General features: G+C 34.7%; 1 protein-coding gene across 6 annotated transcripts in view; it reads right to left on the bottom strand.

Moving 5' to 3' along the window:
- Positions 1–766: 766 nt before the first annotated feature.
- The window catches only part of FOCAD (focadhesin), a 369,886-nt gene continuing 345,718 nt past the window's right edge, over positions 767–24,934 (bottom strand). For all 6 annotated transcript variants that reach the window (XM_074281856.1, XM_074281859.1, XM_074281857.1 and 3 more), the window contains 6 exons: positions 24,191–24,280; positions 22,833–23,010; positions 19,192–19,289; positions 17,919–18,170; positions 4,390–4,465; positions 767–1,110 (listed from right to left, as the gene is read on the bottom strand). In XM_074281856.1, coding sequence (XP_074137957.1) covers positions 1,037–1,110; positions 4,390–4,465; positions 17,919–18,170; positions 19,192–19,289; positions 22,833–23,010; positions 24,191–24,280 — 768 coding nt within the window. In that variant the 3' untranslated portion in view covers positions 767–1,036. The remainder of the gene's footprint in view (positions 1,111–4,389; positions 4,466–17,918; positions 18,171–19,191; positions 19,290–22,832; positions 23,011–24,190; positions 24,281–24,934) is intronic.

Below are 24,934 nucleotides of genomic sequence, written 5' to 3'. Positions count from 1 at the left end.
ATATATATATATACACATAGACACAGGCATATATTTTCACCTAAAAATAGAACTCTGACTTTTATATCTGTATCTATCTATCTATCTATCTATCTATCTATCTATCTATCTATCTAGGATAACTGTAAACTGATTCTTTATATAAGATGAACACAAAATGTTTAATTAGGAAGGTACCTTTGATATTAGACAATTAAAATTTCCTTTTTTTAACAGATGATGAAACTAAAGACCAACTGGGCAGATGAAATGGGTTGCCCAGGTCACACAAAATCTATTACCAAAATAGCAATAGGAACTAGGATTTAAGCTTCCCCAGTCCTAATCCAGTGCTCCTATAATACTATGCTGAGTCACCCAGGTCTCTATTATGAAACTGTGGAAATTAAAGAGATATTTCACAATGACTAAAACCCTGGTGATTCTAATCAAAGTGTAACTTATTACATAAATGATTAGCCTTGAAACAGAGGTGTAAATCGAGTAACTCTTAATGAATTTATCAAATGTCCTTCCTCACTTAAGCCAGTGTTCAATGTGTATTACTTGATATTTTTACTTGTATGCTAATTCAGATAAAAGAATATTCAAATCAATAAGAAAAAGGCATTCCAAGTTAATCAAATCCATTTATGGAGAGAGTATATAGAAAATGTGGGTAAGGAACGACATTGGCATCCACCTTGTAATCTGGGTTTTTGCTATTCAGTGTTCAAATTTTCATATTTTCAAAATAAATATGATTACATACAATAAATCCACAAGATTATTTTTACTTGGATCATAAGTATTATATTTTAAGACTCTGTAAAACAAAGACTCTACAGATTGAAATCCATAGAAGTTAAGGAAAATATAATCTAAGGTTCCAGTCCAAATTTGGTCTGTTAATCAAACCAGTTCATGGTGATTCTTCATATGTCTTCCAAATATCCAGGCAGTAATATATTATTCTGCTCTCTGCAGCATGTCTGGAATGGACAAACAGTAAGTTTAAAATTCCTTCTTTTTCCAGCTGAGACTTCTGGCAGAATAGTTACCAACCATATGCCCTGGACCATACTACTTTCTTCTTAAATTCAGGAAAAAACCTCAAGGCCAGAATTGTAGCTAGGGAAACAAAAAAGACATAGTACATTATTGCATTTTTAAAATCTATATAAGTCATTTTTTCTCTAAAAAGATACAGGAATAGAACCTGTCCTTTTTTTCTATTGTCAGTTTTGTTCAGATTGTTTCAATCCCTACCAAGTCCTAGCTGTATATGTAAAATTAGTATAATGAAATACACTAAGAAAAAAAAATATATAGAAGCAGGAAGAAACAAAGTTGTAGAATTAAAGAGCTGGACCTCTGACATTTTATGCCACTCTTTTCATTATTGCTAATGTTCCAATATCCTCTAATCATCTTAGTAAAGATATAATCAGCACCACTATAGGCACTTAGGTCTTGCAGTAGATAAGACTGCTGGGCCTGTAACCAATAACACCTGAGTTCAAATCCAGCCTCTAACAAATATAAGCTATATGACCTCTGTTTGCTTTAATTTCCTCAACAGAAAAATAATGAAAAAAAAAATAATAGCAACTACCCATAGGGTCAAATGAGATATCTTTAAAACACTTAGCACAGTGCCTGGTACACAGCAGGAGTTTATAAAATACTTACTGACTTCTCCTCCCTTCCCAAGGGTTCATTCTTGTAAAATGTGGGACCTTAGGCCCCCCCACTTGGGTCTTAATTAGTCTTTAAGACCAGGAATTGCCATTAAGCTCTGGCAAAATCTTAATGACCAACAGAAAATCCTATAAAAATGCCACATAATAATATTATAAAATAATGCTTTAACCTGAATTAAAATGAAAAGTTATTACTTTCATTGAGCTGATAAGCTGAGCAGATTTGATTACATTACAGTGTTTAGTCATATAACAAATACTTATCCTTTTAACACTATTTATATATGATCTCTCAAGAATCACTATATATTAAAGTGGCCCCCTCCACATCCTCTTAATGTTTAACCTTCTAAAAGTTTTATTTTTGTTTATTATTCCAAGAATTTTAGCCTTCCTCAGGAAAACAGTTTAAATTTTCGGTGTGAGAGTTGTTGAGTCCTTATGAAATGAAGAATATAGCAGTGGCTGGGCTCAGCAAAAAGTAAACCCAATTGAAAATGTATTTCCTTAAAAATTTTTCCATTTTCCTGTCCCATTAGCTAATGTTTTTCCTTGAGATAATAACTCTTAGGGTATAAAAGACCATAGATTAAGCCCATGAACATTAAAGTAAAATCAAACTTAGAAGGAAAATGGAAAGACAAAATCTAGTGGTCTAAAGATTTAAAAAAATTAAGTATAAAGCCAAAAGTATCATAAAAAATCTTAGCATTGAAAGAAATAGAAATCTTTTAATTCAATGTCAACTTGAAGAATGAATCTCTCCCAAAACATACCTGAAAAGTTGTCTGCCAATTCTCAGATGATGAAATTGAAATTATATCCACTCATATGAAAGAGTGTTCCAAATCACTACTGATCAGAGAAATGCAAATTAAGACAACTCTGAGATACCACTACACACCTGTCAGATTGGCTAAGATGACAGGAACAAATAATGATGAATGTTGGAGGGGATGTGGGAAAACTGGGACACTGATGCATTGTTGGTGGAGTTGTGAAAGAATCCAACCATTCTGAAGAGCAATTTGGAACTATGCCCAAAAAGTTATCAAAATGTGCATACCCTTTGACCCAGCATTGCTGTTATTGGGCTTATATCCCAAAGAAATACTAAAGAGTGGAAAGGGACCTGTATGTGCCAAAATGTTTATGGCAGCTCTTTTCCTGGTGGCTAGAAACTGGAAAATGAATGGATGTCCATCAATTGGAGACTGGTTGGGTAAATTATGGTATATGAAGGTTATGGAATATTATTGCTCTGTAAGAAATGACCAGCAGGAGGAATACAGAGAGGCTTGGAGAGACTTACATCAACTAATGTCACTGAGTGAAATGAATAGAACCAGAAGATCGCTGTACACTTCAATGTTGTATGAAGATATATTCTGATGGAAGTGGATATCTTCAACATAAAGAAGATCCATTTCACTTCCACTTGATCAATGATGGACAGAAACAACTACACCCAGAGAAGGAACACTGGGAAGTGAATGTAAATTGTTAGCACTATTGTCTATCTACCCAGGTTACTTATACCTTCGGAATCTAATACTTAATGTGCAACAAGAAAATGGTATTTACACACATATATTGTATCTAGGTTATATTGTAACACATGTAAAATGTATGGGATTACCTGTCATCAAGGGGGGGATAATTTGGAAAAATGAATACAAGGGATAATGTTATAAAAAAAATTACTCATGCATATATACTGTCAAAAAATTGTAAATAAAATTTAAAAAAAAAAAAAGAAAAGTTGTCTGCCTGAAAACTTTCAATGAGGAGAAAGAATTTGAATTCCATTTTTGGACAGCTGAAATAGTCATATTCTGCACTCCATCAAACAAGCAAAGTGCCACGATGGGAGGTCACTAAGTGAATTTTGTCAAGGTAAGTACTACTGGGCAGCAAAGGCTTATAGAAAATAATGATATTTTGTGTCATAGCAAGTTTGCCACTGCTATTCCCCACAACTTCAGCTATCAAAAAAAAAATGCCCACAGACCAATACTGTTAGTAGAAACATCTATAAAATGTTCAAAGAAAAGGTCCATCATCTTTGCATATGTACTACTCTGATAAGGCACAAAGAGTTTTCTCCAATTAATAAAAATAACTAATCAATCAACTAATAGGCATTCAGGAAAGTACCTATTATATGCCAGGCACTGGTACAAAAATCCAAAACAGTCTTTGTTTACAACACATACTATTATCTAAGTAGAGCATAAGATGTAGCCCTAGGTCATGTTCCTGGATTGCAAAGTCACCCTGTGGGATTGCCAAATCTGGTGGTATGATTATGTCCCAATTAATGCAAACAAATGGCTCAGCCCCTAAAGGGGTCACATTATTCAAATTTGTACAGCATCATTTCCGTGGAGCTGTGACAAACACATAACCATATTTTTAAGCAACTATAGCTTCAAATATTGAACATTTGAATATATGAGGTACTTCATGCTTCATGGGATTCACTATTTGCACTAATCCATACTTCCCTATAATTGAAAAGCAAAACTAAAACTAATATATTTATAAAGTGATTTACAATTTATAAAGTACTTTCTTATATTTGCTTTCCCAATGTAAAATCAATCTCTTAAAAAGTACTGTGAAATATAAGGCTATTCAGAATGCATCATGAGACAACTAATGTTCTTTACCCACTTGATTAAGTATTAAAAAAAAAAAAAAATACCTTTCAAAAGATCTCTGGAACTCGCTGAGAGTGCTTCTTGAGGACTTTCCATAATACTGAACAGCCAATCAATGAACTAGAGTAAAATGAAACCCAATATTAGTGAAGAGATCTCTACCATCAAGGACCAATAACTTAGAACAGAATTACAAACACGAGCATATCTAAGTCTCACAGAATTCTGAATCTGGCCAGTATACAATGGTGGCATGCAATCAAATGGGCTGTGAGTCTCATTCATGAGAACTGATTGTACCAAACTTAAATCCAGTTTCCTGATTCACTAAATTGCACAGTAAACAATTACAAGCATTTACCGCTGCATGGGTAGGAGTGACCAACTGACCCAGGTTGATCCTCCAGCAGTCCTACTATCTATCTAGTTCATCCCCAACAAGAACAAGACCACAGAATTGTCATCAACTTTCTAAAAATTATTTTATTACAAACTTAATAAACATCAACAAACATTATTTCACTTTACAAAAAACATATATAAAGTTATATATGAACCTGAACTTTTGTTACCCAGTTTATTTAACGGTATATTCAATTTAACAATTAAAAAAAATGCCCTGTGTTCCCCTTTAAACTCTGGCTTTTGTCAGAGTGTTTCTGTAATATTTCACTGAAGGTTTGTTTTTGCTGTTGATTTTTTTTCAGCATTTTTACTACCTACAAATTTCCTGTCACTAACTCCTCCCACTCTTCTCTTCAAACTGAAGCCTTTCAATATAACAAAATGAATAGTAATGTAAATACATGTTTCAAAACACAATCTCCTTCTTTTCCTGTAGTCCATCCCTCTCAGCCTAAGAAGCAGGTAGGACATATGCCTCCACATAAGTCTCCTAAAGTTCATGATGGGTTATGGCATTAGTCAGAATTCTTAGGTCTTTCAAAGTTGTCTTCCTTTATTTTAGTCAGTGTATAATGTATTCTCCTGGTGCTGTCTATTCAAAACAATAAGTGTTAGGTACCTAATACAGACACTATAGTAGGCTTATTTCATCATATCTGTTCATGCAAGTTTTCTCTGAATTCATTTGTGGTAAGAGCAATATATTCTAAGATCCTGATATATAAGTTAATATAGTTTTCTCCTAAAAAGCAGGGAAACCGTGCCTGTGACTTAATTGGATCAAGGAGCTAAGATTCTAGACATTCATTTGATGTCCAAAAAAAGCCAATGCTTGAATAGTCTGTGTTATCCTGCTGGAGATTTTATCGCTATTGAGGGGACCTAAATACCCTGCTGCCCAGAACTGATTCCAAATGGAGATAAGGGGACCAGCAGCATGGTGTCATAGGTAGAATCCTGAACCTGGGATCAAGAAGATTTATGATCAGGGGGCAGCTAGATAGTATAGTGAATGGAGCACCAGCCCTGGAGTCAAGAGGAGCAGTTCAAATCCATCATCAGACACTTAACACTTTCTAGTTATATGACCCCAACTGCCCCAGCAAAAACAAACAAATAATTAAATTTTAAAAATTAAAAAAAAAAGAAAGAAGAAAGAAGCTATTATAGAATAAAAATAATTCAAAAAAGATTTATGTTCAAATCTTGCCTTCAAAACTTATTAGCTTTATAACTGGGCAAATCACTTAACCACTATAAGCCTCAGTTCACCAATAAAAAGAAAATTAAAAAAAAAAAAGAGTAATACTTAATACATGGCTTCTTAAAAACTTTCCAACTTAAAAAAAAAAGTTACAAGTTATCTGAACTAGTGCTGTATTCTCCCTAAGTGGTCTTTACATGTATTAAAAAGGTAAATAAAATAAAAGAAGAAAATTATGAAAGAAAAATTAACACCTTTGGTAAAAGAGGAACATACACAAAAAACTGACAAAAACAACACCAAAAAATTATCTAAATGTAAAAATATATACAATAGTTCAATGAAGAAAGTAATTTTCTGAAAATTAGAACTGGATAAGTAGAAGCTAATGAGTCCATGAAATATCAAGAAACAATAAAATAGAATCAAAAGCCAAAGGAAAATAGAAGAATGTGTAATATATCTCACTGGAAAAAAAAATGACCTAAAAATTAGATCTGGAGATTGTCAAAAAGTCATGATTAAGGAAAGAACCTACACATCATATAAGAGAATACAAAAAAAAAAAAAATTGAAAGGATCCACTAATGATAATCTGATCTGAAGGAGATCACAAAATGAAAATTTTTAGGGATATTATACCCAAATTCCAGAGTTCCCAGGTCAAAGGGAAAATATGCCAAGAAGTAGGAAATAAGCCATTCTATAACTGTGGAGCCATGGTCAGGATCACACAAGACTTAGCAGCTACTACCTTAAAGGAACAGATGACTTGGACTATGATATTTTGGAAAGCAAAAGAGCTGAGATTACAACTATAAACCATGTGAATACTGCACAAAATCCATACTCAATGGACAGAGAAATAATTAAATGTGGGGAAATTTAACTCAATCTGATTTATCTCATCAAGTTTAAATGTTCAGAATATGTTTAATATAGTAAGTATTCACACATTTACAGCATGACTGTTGCTGTCACAAAATAAAACTATTAAAATTAATGCTTGCCCTTAAATCATTTGCATGCTATTTTAGTTGTCTATGAACAGTTTTAACTGTATTAAATGAAAAAAGCTTTGGCACTAAATAAATTACTACAGCCAGAGTTAGATGGGAAAAAGATAACTTTAAAATCTCTGTGGCAAATTTCTCCTATTTTTTGTTTTGCTTTGTTTTGTTTTTACAACATGGATAATATGGAAACGTGCTATGTATGACTTCACATGTGTCATCAAAACCAAGGTGCTTGTCTTCTCAAGGAATGGGAGAGGGATGAAATGAAGGGAGAAAACGTGAAACTCAAAAGGTTAAAAATGCTTTTTTTTTTTTTTTTAAAAAAGGATATTTTTCCATGTAATTTGGAAATATGTAATGAAATTAAACTTTTTTTCTTTTTAAAAAAGTATACAATGATTTCTCAGTGACGTTTGGTTGGTTTAGGCTGATGGGTGGAATGAAAGACTGGTATGCACAAAAAGATATGTACAGTTCCAGGACTTTGGGGTTATAGTTATGAATTATATTCCATAGTGGTTGGATTGTTTCACAGCTCCATTAACAAATTTCTCTAGTAAATGTAAGATATAGAGGAAATGAATACAAATAGATAAAAATGAGAGCATTCCCCAAATCAATAATGGTCAATATAAACAAACAGTTTTCAAAAGAATAAATTCAAGCTACTTTCAACCACATGAAAAAGGCATCAAATCACTAATATTAAGAATAACAATTTAAATCACTTTTGATGTTCTTCCTCATTCCTGTCATATTGACTAACATAACAAAAGCAAATAAAGGTAGTATTGTATAGTTAGCCCTTCCACACCCTGACTTTTCCCATTCTGGTATTGATATATTGCAGGGTGACATAAGAAATTAAATGGGAATTTAGGGGAGGAGTTTTTCAGAAGCTGCAGACAACACATAAAAGCCAAATAATACAGAAAAAATTGAAAAATTCAGAAATGAACAAATTATATGTATATATATATATATATATATATATACATATAATATATAAATATCAAACCAAATTTTACAATGAGACTTCTCCTCTGGTATGAAGGGAGAAAATATCAAACCAAATTTTACAATGAGACTTCTCCTCTGGTATGAAGGGAGGGCCAAAAAATTTTACACGGATTTTCCAGAACACACAGGAACAAGCATTCCTAATCACTATGACAGGGAAGGAATAATAGTAGTAGGAACGGGAGGTTACCACCACTACACTATTAATGGAGAGAGGATAAAAAGAGAGAGACGAAAGGATCAACAGAAGAAAATGAGACAGAGGGAAAAGGCACAGTTAGTAATCATAATTGTGAATATGAATGAGATAAACTCATCCATAAAATGGAGGCAAGATTTCAGAAGGGATTCAATACCAGAATCCAACAATATTTAGTTTGTTAAGAGATACATCTGAAACAAACACACACAGAATGAAAACAGGGGGCTGGAGCAGAATCTATTATCCATCTTGCTAAAGGCACCATGAACAATGAAGTAATATCAATGTTTTATAACATATGCAACAAATGGCATAGTACCCAAATTCTTGAAGCAAAAGTTAAATGAGTTATAGGATGAAATAGACAGTAAAACTATAGTAGTGGGGGAACCTTAATTTTCTCCTCTCAGAACTAGACGAATCTACCCAGAAAGTGATGAAATCTTAGAATTTTAGAAAAGTTACATTTGATAGACCCATGATGAAAATTTTATAGAGACTTCCGGCCAAGATGGCTTGAGCTCCGAGTTTTCTCTCAGGACTTACTTCATGACAAGCCTCAGAGTTAATGCTTGACTGGAAAAGAAACCCACAAATAATCACCAAGAGAAGACATAATTGAAATTTGCCAGAGAAGGTCTGTGTTTGCTTAGGGGAGGGTTGAACAGACTGGGCACAGACTGAGGGCAGGCAGCCAGAGTGAGACGGACAGCTCACACAGCTCAGACCTGCGGGGGAGGGGTACGATCTCTGCCGTTTCTGGGAAACGACCTTTACCACAGTGTGGATATTTCGTCTTGGCCGCAAGCCAGGAGCAGCAGAGAAGGTGTAAACACCAGAGGTAAAGAATAAAACCCCGGAAAGCTAGTGTCTCACAGGAACCCCACCCCCACCTGGACTGACTCAGCGTGTTCTCAGAGCCCCAGAGTGCAGACTCAGCACAGCCATCATTGTCCTGTTAGTGCCTCTCTGCTGCCCTACCCCCAGTCTGTAGAGGAAGCCCATTAACACCATCCAGCCCCATCCCCCACAAAACAGACCAATTGTTTCTCTTGTCAATTTGTTTTCTTCCATTCCCACTCTGACAAAATGAACAAAAAATTTAAAAGGCCTCTAACCATTGACAGTTTCTGTATGGAGAGGGAGCAGACTTCAAACACTGAGGAGATCAAAAGCAGACTGTCTCCAGAGGAATCCCCTAAGGGGGATATGAGCTGCTCCTCAATACAAAAGAATCTCATAGAGGAAATCAAAAAGGCTCTCACAAGAGAGCTAGAAGAGAAATGGGAAAAGGAAAGGGAAGCTTGGCAAGAGAGCCTAGAGAAGTCATCCAATGCATTCAAAGACAGAGTGGATAAAGAAATCAAATCATTGAGAAATAAAATTAGTGAGCTGGAAAAAGAAAACAGCTCTCTAAAAAATAAAATTGAAAAAAATTCCATAGAAGAAAAAAACTCACTTAAAAACTCAACTGGACAATTACAAAAAGATATAAAAAAAGTGAGTGAAGAAAATACATCATTGAAAATTGGACTTGAAAAGTAAAAATGAATGACTCAAGGAGAAACCAAGCAGTAGTCAAGCAAAACCAGAGAAATGAAACAATTGAAAAGAATGTCAATACCTTATTGGGAAGATAACAGTCCTGGAAAACAGATCCAGGAAAGACAATTTGAGAATAATTGGATTCCCTGAACAAAACGCCAAGAAATATAGTGGCCAAGTTCAAGAATCATCAGATAAAGACAAAGGAAAAGATATTGGAAGCTGCTAGAAAAAAAGCAATTCAGATATGGAGGAGCCACAATAAGGATAATCCAGGATCTAGCAGCGTCCACATTAAAAGAACGAAGGGCTTGGAACATGATATTCCGAAAGGCTAAGGAACTTGGTATGCAGCCAAGAATAACTTACCGAATGAGCATCGTTTTCCAGGGAAGAAGATGGACATTTAACGAAATAAATGAATTCCATCTATTCTCGATGAAAAAACCAGACCTACACAAAATGTTTGTTCTTCAAATACAGAAATCAAGAGATTTCTAAAAAGGTAAAAAGAAATCTTGAGAACTATACTTCTGCCATAAAAATATGTAAAGAACACATGTATAATTTGTCTTAGAAACTAGAGATGGAAAGGAAATTATATCATAAAAAAGGGTAAAGTGGTGGTACTACATCTCATGAAGAGGCAAAGGTAACCTATTATATCTGAGAGAAAGAAAGGAGGGGGATGAACATAGAGTGTATCAATAGACATATTCAATTTATGGTGAAACTCTTTCCACTTCATTGAAAAGTGAGAGGGAAGGAGTAAGCTAAGGGGAAGGGAATGCACAAATTGTGAGGAAAAGGGGTAAAAAAGGAAGACGAACTTTAAGGTGGGGGAGGGATACTAAAAAGGGAGGGCTGTGAAAAGCAAGTGGTGTTCACAAGTTTAATACTGGGTAGGGGGGTAAGAGGGAAGGAAAGGAGAAAAGCATAAGCAGGGGTTAATAGGATGGCAAGCAATATAGAATTAGTCATTCTAACCATAAATGTGAATGGGGTAAACTCCCTCATAAAGAGGAAGCAGTTAGCAGACTGGATTAAAAGTCAGAATCCTACTATATGTTGTTTACAGGAAACACACCTGAAACAGGGTGATACATTCAAACTAAAAGTAAAAGGGTGGAGCAGAATCTACTATGCTTCAGGTGAAGCCAAAAAAGCAGGGGTAGCCATCCACATCTCAGATCAAGCAAAAACAAAAACTGATCTAATTAAAAGAGATAAGGAAGGGCATTATATCTTGCTAAAGGGTAGCATAGATAATGAAGCAGTGTCAATATTAAACATGTATGCACCAAGTGGTGCAGCATCTAAATTCTTAAAAGAAAAATTAAGAGAGCTGCAAAAAGAAATAGACAGCAAAACTATAATAGTGGGAGATCTCAACCTTGCACTCTCAGATTTACATAAATCAAACCACAAAATAAATAAGAAAGAAGTCAAAGAGGTAAATAGAATACTAGAAAAGTTTGATATGATAGATATTTGGTGAAAGCTAAATAGAGACAGAAAGGAGTACACTTTCTTCTCAGCAGTTCATGGAACCTATATAAAAATTGATCATATATTAGGGCATAAAAACCTCAAAATCAAATGCAGTAAGGCAGAAATAGTAAATGCATCCTTTTCAGACCACAATGCAATGAAAATTACATTTAATAAAAAGCCAGGTGAAAATAGACCAAAAAATAATTGGAAATTAATAATCCCATACTAAAGAATGATTGGGTGAAACAGAAAATCATAGACATAATTAATAACTTCACCCAAGAAAATGACAATAATGAGACATCATACCAAAATGTGTGGGATACAGCCAGAGCAGTAATAAGGGGAAGTTTTATATCTTTAGAGGCCTACTTGCATAAAATAGAGAAAGAGAAGGTCAATGAATTGGGCTTACAACTAAAAATGCTAGAAAAGGAACAAATTAAAAACCCCTAGACAAACATGAAACTTGAAATTCTAAAAATAAAAGGTGAGATTAATAAAATTAAAAGTAAAAAAAAAAACTATTGAATTAATTAAAAAGCTAAGAGTTGGTTCTATGAAAAAACCAACAAAATAGACAAACCCTTAGTAAATTTGATTAAAAACAGGAAAGAGGAAAAGCAAATTGATAGTCTTAAAAATGAAAAGGGAGAACTCACCACTAATGAAGAGGAAATTAGAACAATAGTCAGGAGCTACTTTGTCCAACTTTATGCCAATATCGATAAATTCGATAACTTAAATGAAATGGAAGAATACCTTCAAAAACATAGCTTGCCCAGATTAACAGAGGAAGAAGTAAATAGTCTAAACAGTCCTATTTCAGAAAATGAAATAGAACAAGCTATTAACCAACTCCCTAAGAAAAAATCCCCAGGACCAGATGGATTTACATGTGAATTCTACCAAACATTTAAAGAACAACTAATTCCAATGCTATATAAACTATTTGAAAAAATAGGGATTGAAGGAGTCCTACCAAATTCCTTTTATGACACAGACATGGTACTGACACCTAAATCAGGTAGGTTGAAAACAGAGAAAGAAAATTATAGACCAATCTCCCTAATGAATATTGATGCTAAAATCTTAAATAAAATATTAGCAAAAAGACTTCAGAAAATCATCCCCAAGATAATACACTATGACCAAGTGGGATTTATACCAGGAATGCAGGGCTGGTTCAATATTAGGAAAATTATTAGCATAATTGACCATATCAATAACCAAATTAACAAAAACCATATGATCATCTCAATAGATGCAAAAAAAAGCATTTGATAAAATCCAACATCCATTCCTACTAAAAACACTGGAGAGTATAGGAATAATGGACTATTCCTTAGAATAATAAGGAGCACATATTTAAAACCATCAGTAAACTATCATATGTAATGGCGATAAACTGGAACCTTTCCCAGTAAGATCAGGAGTGAAATAAGGTTGCCCACTATCACCATTACTATTCAATATTGTACTAGAAACGCTAGCCTTGGCAATAAGAGCTGAGAAAGAGATTCAAGGAATTACAGTAAGTAATGAGGAAATCACACTATCACTTCGCAGATGACATGGTGGTATACTTAGAGAACCCCAAAGACTCTGCTCAAAAGCTATTAGAAATAATTCAGAACTTTAGCAAAGTTGCAGGATACAAAATAAATCCACATAAATCCTTAGCACTTTTACACATTACCAACACAATCCAACAGCAAGAGATACAAAGAGAAATTCCATTCAAAATAACGGTCGATAGTATAAAATATTTGGGAATATATCTACCAAAGGAAAGTCAGGAATTATATAAGCAAAATTACAAAACATTTGCCACAAAAATAAAGTCAGATTTAAATAAATGGAAAGACATTCATTGCTCTTGGATAGGCCGAGCGAATATAATTAAGATGACAATACTCCCCAAACTAATCTAGTTATTTAGTGCTATACCAATCAGACTCCTAAGAAACTATTTTAATGACCTAGAAAAAATAACAACAAAATTCATATGGAAGAACAAAAGGTTGAGAATTTCAAGGGAAGTAATGAAAAAAAAAAATTAAGTGAAGGTGGTCTAGCTGTACCTGATCTAGAACTGTATTAGAAAGCAACAGTCACCAAAACCATTTGGTATTGGCTAAGAAATAGACTAGTTGATCAGTGGCATAGGTTAGGTTCACAGGACAAGATAGTGAATAAAAATAGCTGACAAACCCAAAGATCCCAACTTTGGGATAAAAATTCATTATTTGACAAAAACTGCTGGGAAAACTGGAAATTAGTATGGCAGTAACTAGGCATGGACTCACACTTTAACACCACATACTAAGATAAGATCAAAATGGGTCCATGATTTAGGCATAAAGAATGAAATCATAAATAAATTAGAGGAACATAGGATAGTTTACCTCTCAGACTTGTGGAGGAAGGAATTTGTGACCAAAGGAGAAGTAGAGATCATTATTGATCACAAAGTAGAAAATTTTGATTACATCAAGTTAAGAAGCTTTTGTACAAACAAAACTACTGCAAACAAGATTAGAAGGGAAATAACAAATTGAGAAAACATTTTTACAGTTAAAGGTTCTGATAATGACCTCATCTCCAAAATATACAGAGAATTGACTTTAATTTATAAGAACTCAGGCCATTCTCCAATTGATAAATGGTCAAAGGACATGAACAGACAATTTTCAGATGATGAAATTGAAACTATTTCCACTCATATGAAAGAGTGTTCCAAATCACTATTGATCAGAGAAATGCAAATTAAGACAACTCTGAGATACCACTACATACCTGTCAGATTGGCTAAGAGGACAGGAACAAATAATGATGAATGTTGGAGGGGATATGGGAAAACTGGGACACTGATGCATTGTTAGTGGAGTTGTAAAAGAATTCAACTATTTTGGAGAGCAATCTGGAATTATGCCCCAAAAGTTATCAAACTGTGCATACCCTTTGATCCAGCAGTGCTACTCCTGGGCTTATATCCCAAGGAAATACTAAAGAAGGGAAAGGGACCTGTATGTGCCAAAATGTTTGTGGCAGCCCTTTTCATAGTGGCTAGAAGCTGGAAAATGAATGGATGTCCATCAATTGGAGAATGGCTGGTTAAATTATGGTATGTGAATGTTATGGAATATTATTGTTCTGTAAGAAATGACCAGCAGGAGGAATAGAGAGAGGCTTGGAGAGACTTACATCAACTGATGCTGAGTGAAATGAGTAGAACTAGATCATTATACACTTCAACAACAATACTATATGAGGATGTATTCTGATGGAAGTGGATATCTTCAACATAAAGAAGATCTAATTCACTTCCAGTTGATCAATGATGGACAGAAACAACTACACCCAGAGAAGGAACACTGGGAATTGAGTTTTAAACTGTTAGCATTTTTTTGTTTTTCTCCCCAGGTTATTTTTACCTTCCGAATCCAATTCTTCCTTTGCAACAACAACAACAAAAACAACAACAACAACAACAACAACAACAACAAAATTCGGTTCTGCACATATATATTGTATCTAGGATATACTATAACATATTTAATATATATGGGAATGCCTGCCATCTAAGGGAGGGGGTGGAGGGAAGGAGGGGAAAATTTCGGAACAGAAGGGAGTACAAGGGATAATGTTGTAAAAAATTACCTATGCATATATACTGTCAAAAATGTTATAATTATAAAATTAATTTAAAAACTATATAAAAACAGAAAGGATTGTACCTTTTCCTTAGCTATACATGGAACATTTACAAAAATGGACTATGTGTATTAAAACCTCACAGTCAAATACAGGAAAGTAGTAAATGCATTGTTTCCAGACCACAATGCACTAAAAATGGCATTTAATAAAGGGATGTAGCATATAAAAATCTAAAAGGAAACTAAATAATATAAGCTTAAAGAATGAGTGAGTCAAAGGACAAATCATAGAAATAATAATTTTAGTAGAAAATGACAACAATGATACAATATTTAAAAATTTGTAGGTTTTAGCCAAAGGAACTGTTAGGGAACATTTTTATCTCTCTTAATTTACACATCAATAAAAGAGAAAAAAGAGCAGATCAATGAATGGGCAAGTAATTTTTTAAAAAACTAAAAAAGAAACAAAGCCTCCCCAATTTAACATTAAATTGGAAACCCTAAAAGTCAAAGAAAATATTAATAAATCTGAGAGTAAGAAACTGTTGAACTAATAAATAAAATAGATTTTATGGGGAAAAAACTATTGGGTAATTCGATTATGAAAAAAGAAAGAAAACCAATTAATAATATAAAAACTGAAAAAGGTAAATGCATCATCAATGAAAATAAAATTAAATCAATTACTGGGTACTATTCTATCCAATGCCAATAAATCTGACCATCTAAGTGAAATATTTTAAAAATATAAATTGTCCGTATTAACGGAAAACAGAATGTTTAAATAACCCTATGTTGGACTATTTTTGCCTTTCTTTGTAGTCATGGTGTTTATTTAACCATAGTAAGAACTTCGCAAATGCTTACTGGCTGACTGACAGTTGATAGCTTCTAATACTTCTAGACAGTTTTCGTTACATTTTTCAAACATAAAGACTTCTATAATCATTTACTACTGTGCATTTTATGTCTACTCTGTTCCACTGATCCACCTATTTATTAGCCAGACAGTTTTGACAATTATTGCCTTATAATACAGTTAAGATCTTACTGCTAAGCCTCTTTTCTTTACATTTTTCATTAATTTGATGTTCCAAAGGAATTTTATTATCCTAATAAAATAACTTTTAGTATTTTTAATTTAAATGGTATTGAAAATAGATCAATTTAGGTAGGACTGTCATTTTTATTATACTGAGTCCATTGCTCAGCCATGAACAATTAATATTTCTCTAATTATTTAAATCAGACTTTATAAAGTGTTTTATAGCTATGGTCATGTAGTTCCTAGATTTGTCTTGGCAGGTATACTCCTAAGTATTTGGATTGTTGTTTCTTGGTATCAAGTAATATTACATCTTTTAATTTTTTCAATCTTTTACCTTCAAATATTTGTTTTTTCATGATATCACTGTATTGGCTTGCTATATTCGATTTTTTCAGAGAAAGGCTTTTCTACTTTTTGTTCCAGTATCATTCTAATTTTCCCCTTAAGAGCTCTAATTCTTCTTTTTAACATCTTGTTTCATGTTTTTCATATTTTTTGGTAATATTTGTGACACAGTCGTTATTTCCAATGCTCTACTTCCATTAAAATACTCTTTTCTTCTGCATTTAATTAGTTTGTTTCTCTTAATCCATGGGATCTCATTAGGTGGCCTTAGACTCACTACATGATGTTTCTATCCTGCATTCCTGTGGCTCCTGCTCTCTTCCAGGAGGCGTCAAGACTTTGGTTCTATGCCTTTGGCAACTCAGATGCCAGTACCACTATTCCATCATAGTTCCGGATGATGAGAAAGATGCTGGCTCTCCTTCCTCCTCAGGACTTGGGCACGGAGCAATCCCTGGCTTCTGCCTGTCTCACAGGCCTCCTTTCCCGCCCGCTGTACTACTTTAGGACTTCATCATGCTCCAAGAAGCGGGAAACACTTATCTTTCCAGATCCACATCCCCTTGGTCCTTATGCCTTATTAAGTACTCTCTGCTCCGTGTCTAGCATCAGAGCCATCAACTCCAAAGCCTTCACTTAAGGAGGGAGTTCAGAAAGCACATTCCTTCATTTCTCACCTAGATTCTGGACTTCCCTGACTATTCCCCAACACTGGGCCCTCACCCCGTACCTCCTAATCTCCAATCTCCTTTCATGGGCTGCATATCCATGTTAGATTGTAAGATCTTTGAGGGCAGAAAGTATCTTTCATTTGCATCCCTAAATCTTGATACAGTGCCTGTCAAATAGTCATCATTTAATAAATATTTGCTGACTCCCTACTTGCTCTTATCTCTATAACTTTCTTCCTATAAATAACCTAGCGAGGTTTTGTCCCCTGTTATGCTCTGACAATAAACTAGAAAAAAGAGACAGGTCTTTTTAGTACTCCTGGAGGATTCCAATAATAGGTTCTGCTGCTTGCTCCCAGATTAGGTTTTTCAGTAAATGCTTGTTGACTTGACTGGGAACTGCCCCATTCTGTGCTGGGACACCCCTCTCCAGGGACTGGCTGTGCCTCCTGCAGAAGCGCCTCTAAGCTGGGGGTAACTCTCCCAGGCGTTACTCCAGCCAGAGCACCAGAGCCTCTCTTCTTACACTGCCCTAATTGAGATGCAGCAGTCACTCTTTGGTTTGAGGCAATGCCATTTCATCTGCTGTTCTTTGCTGCAATTTCTTAGGGAAATTAGCCTAGGGCTGTAACATTTCATGTCACCATCTTTGCCACTTTTTTAAATTAAAGGTTTTGGGATTATATATGTGTAAACAACTGTATTATGAAACGTGTGTGAGCATACATGCTCATGTGTGCCTATGTCTTTAATACCACACAAGATAGATGCTGTTTCTTTTTTCCCAAAAAATATATTTTCAATTATCCCATTTGCCCTGGATCCAAGAGACTCTGCATTTCCCTGGCAGTGGGGGAGGCTGCCAGGATGGCCTCCGCTTTGATCCAAGTTTCATTTAGGCCACCACAGCGCGACTCCCCTGCGATGACAGCCTGGAGGAGGAGATGACTTTAAGCTTTACCTTTTGTGTTTGCTCCTTCCACGGTTCTTTGCTTAGCAGAAGCGGCATGCTGCTGGGAAGGAGGGTAAGAGTCTCCTGCAAGGTGACCCTGTTCATTGGACTCTGGCCAAGATAACTCGTGGAGAACCCGGTCATGTTTCTTTCCTGGTGCCATGACAACCACCTGGCACTGAGTCCAAGCAGGAGAGGGGCATCGTGGTCACCCCATGTAACCACAGAAGCTGCAAAAAGCAGCAACAGGAAGTTGATAGCCTAAACAGGAAACAAGCACAAATTGGGTCAAGTATTTTAGCAACTCAAAAGATAGAGGCATATCCACTGTCCAGCTCAACATTCCCCTTCAGCATCCACAACAGAGAGGCCCCACCATATATAGGAAATGGAATTATTAAGGTTCAGGGAAGACCAGGTCTATTACACTTTAAGGGTTCACTTCCCTTTGTGAGCAAAACAAAACAAACATGGGCATCCCAGTGAAATACTGCTTAACCAGAAGTTACCAAAAAACTAATGACACATTTAAAAGCTGTTTTGTAAAAACAAAAATGTACAACTCACTGCAAGGCAAAGTGAGAAGTAAAATTTGCCCCCCTCCTTTTTTCAGAGTAAAATTATTTTGAGTTTTAAAAATGAAACTAAGCCATATATGAAAAAAAATTCAATTTCTAGAAAACACCTAATATTACTTGTGGAAAATTAAAACACAGAGAACTTCAGAGAAAATCCAGGTACTGGTTCAAAAGAATATCCATGGGCACTCGGCAAATATGATGCCAATGAACTTCATCAAGAGTAAGACAAACTAATAAAACCATCCAAAGGAGTCAGAGGAATGACAAGAAGTGGGAGAGAATTGTTTGTATTTTATTTGGGGAAGGGGGAAAACACAGATTCAAATCTGTTTCTTCTGTTCAAATTAAGTCCAACAAAGGGCAAATCCCAAATCCCTGTGCATCTTCTACCTAAGGCAAATCAGGTGCACAGACTTAAAACTTGGTCTCTCATTGCTTTTGTTCTTTAAGTGTTGCTGTACTACTGAGCACCCAGAGGTCTGTTTCACTTAAAAGATTTTCAAAAGGCAGCTCTGGATAATTTAAATAACACAGTGAGAACACCCACTTTCTTCTGGCAGCAGTGTGATGGCACTATTGTTTTTTAAAAATAAAAGGCAGGAGGAAAATAAAAGCAACAAGGCATTAAACATTCTCTCTTTGGAGCACAAATACAAGCCCTAAATTTTAAGGAAGCTACAAATTACTTCTATAGATTGTACCTCTTCAAGAGCCACATTCTCAACAGATGTTGACTTGTAAGCAACATTTCTAATGTAACCCATCAGTTCCAACAGCCACTCCATTCTCTTCAGTACTCCTGAAAAGACAAGGACATTTTCTGACTAGGAATAAGGGTAACAGTTTTCCTTTGAAATGCAAAATAGAGCAGTAATAACCATGGTAACCAAAGAGGAACACCTGGTGGGGACTCCATCAAACAATCCCAAGTTCTCACTATAATAGTGTTGACCTGTGATGGAACAAAAGATATTTCTTTGACACTACAAACATCAGGGTTTTGTTATTAATGTTTGAGGAAGATGCTTGACTTGACTTCTGTTAACTAATTTATTTGTTACACTACAACCACAATTAAGTTAATAACATTTCTTCCTCAGTGTTAAATATACATACATACACACACACACACATACATATATATATATATATATATATATATATATATATATATATATATATATATATATATATGTATATATGTCAAAGGACTTTTTCACTGGCAGTAAAACTTTGACTCTTGGAGTCAAAATCTCTTCTTTCCTGGGGTTAAAAATGATCAATTCATTCATTTTACCAAACAAGCAAAAACAAACAGCTACTGCAGGGAAAATGAATAGCAAAAACATCAGCATGAAGTCTGGTTTTCTTTTCTCTATTTATAGTAATGACTTGGAGACAACAAAGACTTCCCAGCCTCTGCCAGATTTTCCAAGAACTCAGTCATTCTTTTTTGATGAGTTGCTCTTTCTTGTATGTTTATAAGGAACACTTGTAGAGGCAAAATGGTTAAGTAGATAGAGTGCTGGACTGGACTGTTTTAAGGTCTGCTTGTGATATTTATTAGGTAGGTAACATTTCCCAAGTGACTTAACTTCGATGTGCCCTGAGCAATTCCCTAGGTCTTATCTCATGCATAGGTAGCATCAACATTGATGTATGTTCTGAATATGATGAATATGATGTATTCAGTTTCTCAAACTGAAAAATTGTAAATCCCTCATATTCCAATGTGAGGGATGTCTACTGTATGTATTTGACTAATAAATATCTATTTATATATAAAAATACAGCATTTTATTATAAATTCATTGGGTAAACAGTGAAACAGATATTGTTGTCAAATCCTACAAAAGGAAAGTTATCGGCTTCAATGCGATTTCTGAATGCCACACCACTGCCAGTTCAAGATTTTTACTAACAAAATTAAAGCCCTCAAATCTGCCAAATGCATTGTAATCACATTTACTGATTTCTGTCTCGAACATCTTGTAACAATTTTAACTGGCAGAAAATTGTGGAAAGAAAGGTATATAGAATCTGTTAAGTACCATGAGATTTAGTTTCTGGCATTCTAGTTCACTCTTTTTTATTTGAGCCATACTCAATGTCAATGCTAAGTTAACTGTGTTTGGTTTTTTTTTTTTTAATATTTTGATAACTATATCTCCATGTTACTGTCTTCCTTGGTTAACCCTATGTATTTTACTTGATGCATCTAAAAATGTTAATCTGAGAAGGGAGCCATAAGATTCACCTTAATGTCAAAGGAATTCATGACTAAAAGAAAGATAGAGATCTACTCAAGGAGTTAAAAGAGAAAACAGATGGCAGAAAAGGTAGAAGACCTCTTCTTTTTGCATTAGGCAAGTGCCTTCTGTTCATGTGATCATTCATATTTTTTAAGCATTTGGTCTAAATCTTATACACATTTGAGTATTTTAGAAGGTGCATTCCATTTTATGAGTTAATCATATGGCAGTCAGATACTATATCAGATTCTACATCCCAATACCAGCTTTGATAAGACTGCTTGTTTTATAAATTAAAAAAAAAAATCCAACCCCCAACAGCCCACATAACAATGGAAGCTATTTAAGAGTTTATAACATAAAATAGTAAGCAGAATCAGTAGATGTGTATTATCTGTCCAGACTCTAAGGTGCTCTCAGAAAAAAAAATTCCACAACTTGGCAAGCTAGTTTTTATAGCGCCAACTCCTATCTGTGTAACTGTGTAAATCAATTAGCTTCTCTGAGTTCCCTTATCTGTTAAACATGGAAAATAATACTTGAACCAGCTACCTCACAGTATTGTTATGAAAATCATTTAATCCTCACAGAAGATCTATAAAGTGCATTGTAACCAATAAAACACTATAAAAATTTAAGTTTTCATTAATAATTGCATATACTAACCACCACTTGTATACTTGGAAAGTGTGCTTTACATACATCCTCTCTTATGGTCCTCACAATAACCCTGTGAGGAAGGTGGTTTTAATATTCCCATTCTACATATGAGGAAACTGAGATTGAATTAGCTTAAGTGAGTTATTCAGGGTCTTAAGTTAGTATCTGAGGCAGGATTTGAATTCAGGTCTTCTTCCAAGTCCAACACTCTTTCCACTAGGCCACCTACTTGCTTTAATATTAGTATTGCCATTTGAGGAACCAGGACTTTACTGGACCTATAGAGCAAATCCCAATCAAAGGTTGCTATTTTCCACTTTTAACACTGGAAAAGACTGGATGCTTCAAAAAAAACACTATAATCATCAACTCAAATCTTGAGGAGATATGGAGGTCACTTAATCCCAACTTCTCATTTTAGAGACTAAGAATCTGAGGACAAGAGAGGTTAAATCTTCACACAGATGGTTAATATTTGGGGATCTGAGTCCAGGATTTCTGGACTCCACATCTAGCACTCTAACCATTGGATCACACTGCTTCTCCCTGGCAGCTCCCTGTAAGCTGGGTTTTCATCAGTGTTCACCTCTGTATCCCCAATTAATAACACAATGCTTTAAACAGAATAATCATAAATAAAAATGTTCATTCCTATGGTGCTCTTCAAGATTTGTAAAGTACATCCCTTTGAAGCGAGTGATACAAGTAATATCCCCTTCATTCTATTCATGAGGGAAGAGGCTAGTGAATTGCTTTTTTACAGTCGTATAGTTAGGACATGCTATAGGTGTTCTAGGAAACAAGTTCTCTTCACTAAATTCAGGAAGCTTTTGTTTCAAATGGATTAAAAATAACTGTTCCTTTCTATGAGATGTTTTTACTAATCAAATTAGCATTACAAATCCGTTCTCCACTCTGGAATGTTCTTATTCCTTTTCTCCAGCTCTTGGCCTTCCTGATTTCCTTCAAGTTTCAGCACAAATCCTACATTCTGTAAGAGTCTTTTCCCAGTCTCAATGTTATTAACCTCCCTGAGATTCCCTCCAATTTATCCTGAATATCTCTTACATGGAAAAAGTTGTCTGCAACTTGTCTTGCCCATTACAATATGAACTCCTTGAAGGTGAGGACTATTTTTATCTGTTTCTATAGCCTCCAGCGCTTCATGATGGAGTAGTCCCTTAATAAATTCTAGTTGACTTAACAAATAAAAAGAAATCTAATCTGAGGCCATCAAAAAGCTCATAAAAATTTGCCACGTATGAGAAGTTTGAATCTTGTCTCCAAAGGACTAAGTATTCTTTTACATGAGTTTAAGATAAAGAAACAATATACAAATAAAATTTAAAACAGATGATAGGGGAATCCATCACCTACCCTCTCCCATTAAAAAACAAATAAACTTAGTTTTGCTTCTAGGTGCCCCTTACCTGTGTTTGCATGGCTTATAATCCGTGCATGATATAAACCATGTAACATCATCCATGCAACTGTTTCTTTTTCTTGACATCGTACTGCGGCCTCAATCACATCATTCCAGTGCATCAGGGGAAATCGACCTTGAGAGACTAAATATACTTTGACAAAAGCAGCCTTCTTTATGTTGTTCTGAAAATGGCAAATCATTTAGCTACCATTAATTTCATCTATCTCTGTGTTTGCTGTGCCCCCAAGGGCTAGGCTAAAAGCAGGGAGGCTGACTGAAGTTGGCCACCACTCCAAATGCCAGGACGGTTTATTCCTGGCAGGAGGCTACGTTGCCTGTTTCTGTATCCTATTAAAATTGTCCATTAGAGACAGTAGGTCTTGATGGCAGACACTATCCTTCTTCATAGATATTATAAATGTGTTCCGAGGTTAATTAGTGAACACATTTGATAAATACATCCCAGAAATAATGGGCTTTCGTGTTCCCAGTGCGTGACAGGACAACAGGCTCTCCGAGGGGCATGATAACTCTTTGGGGCCATTTACTCCACTACAGTGGTCATGTGCTAATAGTACTCTAGGGATCTAAATGGGTAACATGCCAAGCAGAGGTCTTTTACTGCCAGGAATTGCTCTAGACACCACACCTCCAACAAAATTACAAGGCTGTGAAAGACAAGGGCTGCGTCTCCTATTTCTTTTGTGTCCTTGCAAAGTGCTGAATGCAATGTCTATGTCTCACAATTGGGAAATGGCAGAATAAACCACAGTTTATCAGTGTAATAGAGTATTATTGCACCATAAGTATTGATCTCCATGAAGAACTATCAGAAAAACAAAAAGCCATAAAAAGGGTCTCAGAACAAAAGAAGATACTCAGGATCTACAGACTAATGACAACTATATAAAAAATAACAACAGCAACAAAGTCAGAGAACAAAAGAGATGGAAGGAAACAAAATATTGCTGTTGCTATTTTGTTGTTAAAGTTATATGTATTATTTAAAGTTTAACAGATTACAGGTGCATTTGTAATTTTTTAAATTTAGCTAATTTTTGCTTATTAAATTGATAATAAAAAAATTTAGAAAAAACACCAAGTACCTAATGTTCATTTTTGCACATAAATATTTTCAAAATGTTTCTGACATATGAATAACCTGAGGACAATCAGGCCAATGAATTTAGATTTTTATATTCAAACAGGGAACTGAATCTATTTTGAAATTAGTCACTCAAAGGCTGGAAGCAAGATGGCTTTAACCAAAAAGAGCTGACACTGCATAGATTCACCAGTTTGAATCTTCAAACTAGGCAAAAAAAAAAAAAAGCTTTCAAAGTAAAATTCTGATATCATTACCTTAGTAATACGAACAATGCGATCTATCTCAGCATCTGTCATTTCCGAAAGGCATTTTGCTGCATTGAGATACAGGTCAACTTCATTTCTCTGGCAAATAAAAATTGCAAGTATATAAAAATACATTTAGGCACTAGGAGAACAAATGTATTTCAAATCTTTTAAATAAAAGAAAAATCATTATCTTTTTGTTATATCTTTGTATCTAGGAACAAACCTGATAAGATTTTCTACCAGAAAAGAAGTGATAATTCTGTTTTTTTTTTTTTAACTGTGTTTAATTTTCCCATTGCAATTAGTTAGAGAAAAAAACAAGTGGGCTAAGATATTTTTCATTCCTTTGTGTATTTCTGTCATCTCAAAAAATGACTTCTATCATCTGTGGGTAATTTTTTTTTTTTTTGTCAATCTAAAATGCTATACTAAAGATATAGGTGTCTCTTCAGCTTACTCGTGTTTTGATAGTATTCTTTCTTCTGAAATCTCTTAAAATATGTAAACTTATGGAAATATTCTTGCTTGAATATTCTCTAGGTAGACTTTCATGTGAAATCTCTTCTATTTTGTTCCTAGAGTCAGTTATTCTGCAAAGAAACCTTGAGTGAATTCTCTGGCTCAGTACTGGATGATCTATGTCCAGTCTGCACAAAACCATGGCTCTAAATTTTAAATCTCGACAACCCAGATCTTGAAAGAGAAAACACTCCCAGTAAAGAAAAGAATGTGGTCATTTCTCATTAGTTC

Source organism: Sminthopsis crassicaudata, chromosome 1 (assembly GCF_048593235.1).
Source record: "Sminthopsis crassicaudata isolate SCR6 chromosome 1, ASM4859323v1, whole genome shotgun sequence".
Taxonomy (NCBI): domain Eukaryota; kingdom Metazoa; phylum Chordata; class Mammalia; order Dasyuromorphia; family Dasyuridae; genus Sminthopsis; species Sminthopsis crassicaudata.
The sequence above is the reverse complement of the archived record's forward strand: the minus strand, read 5'-3'. Positions and strand labels throughout refer to the sequence as shown.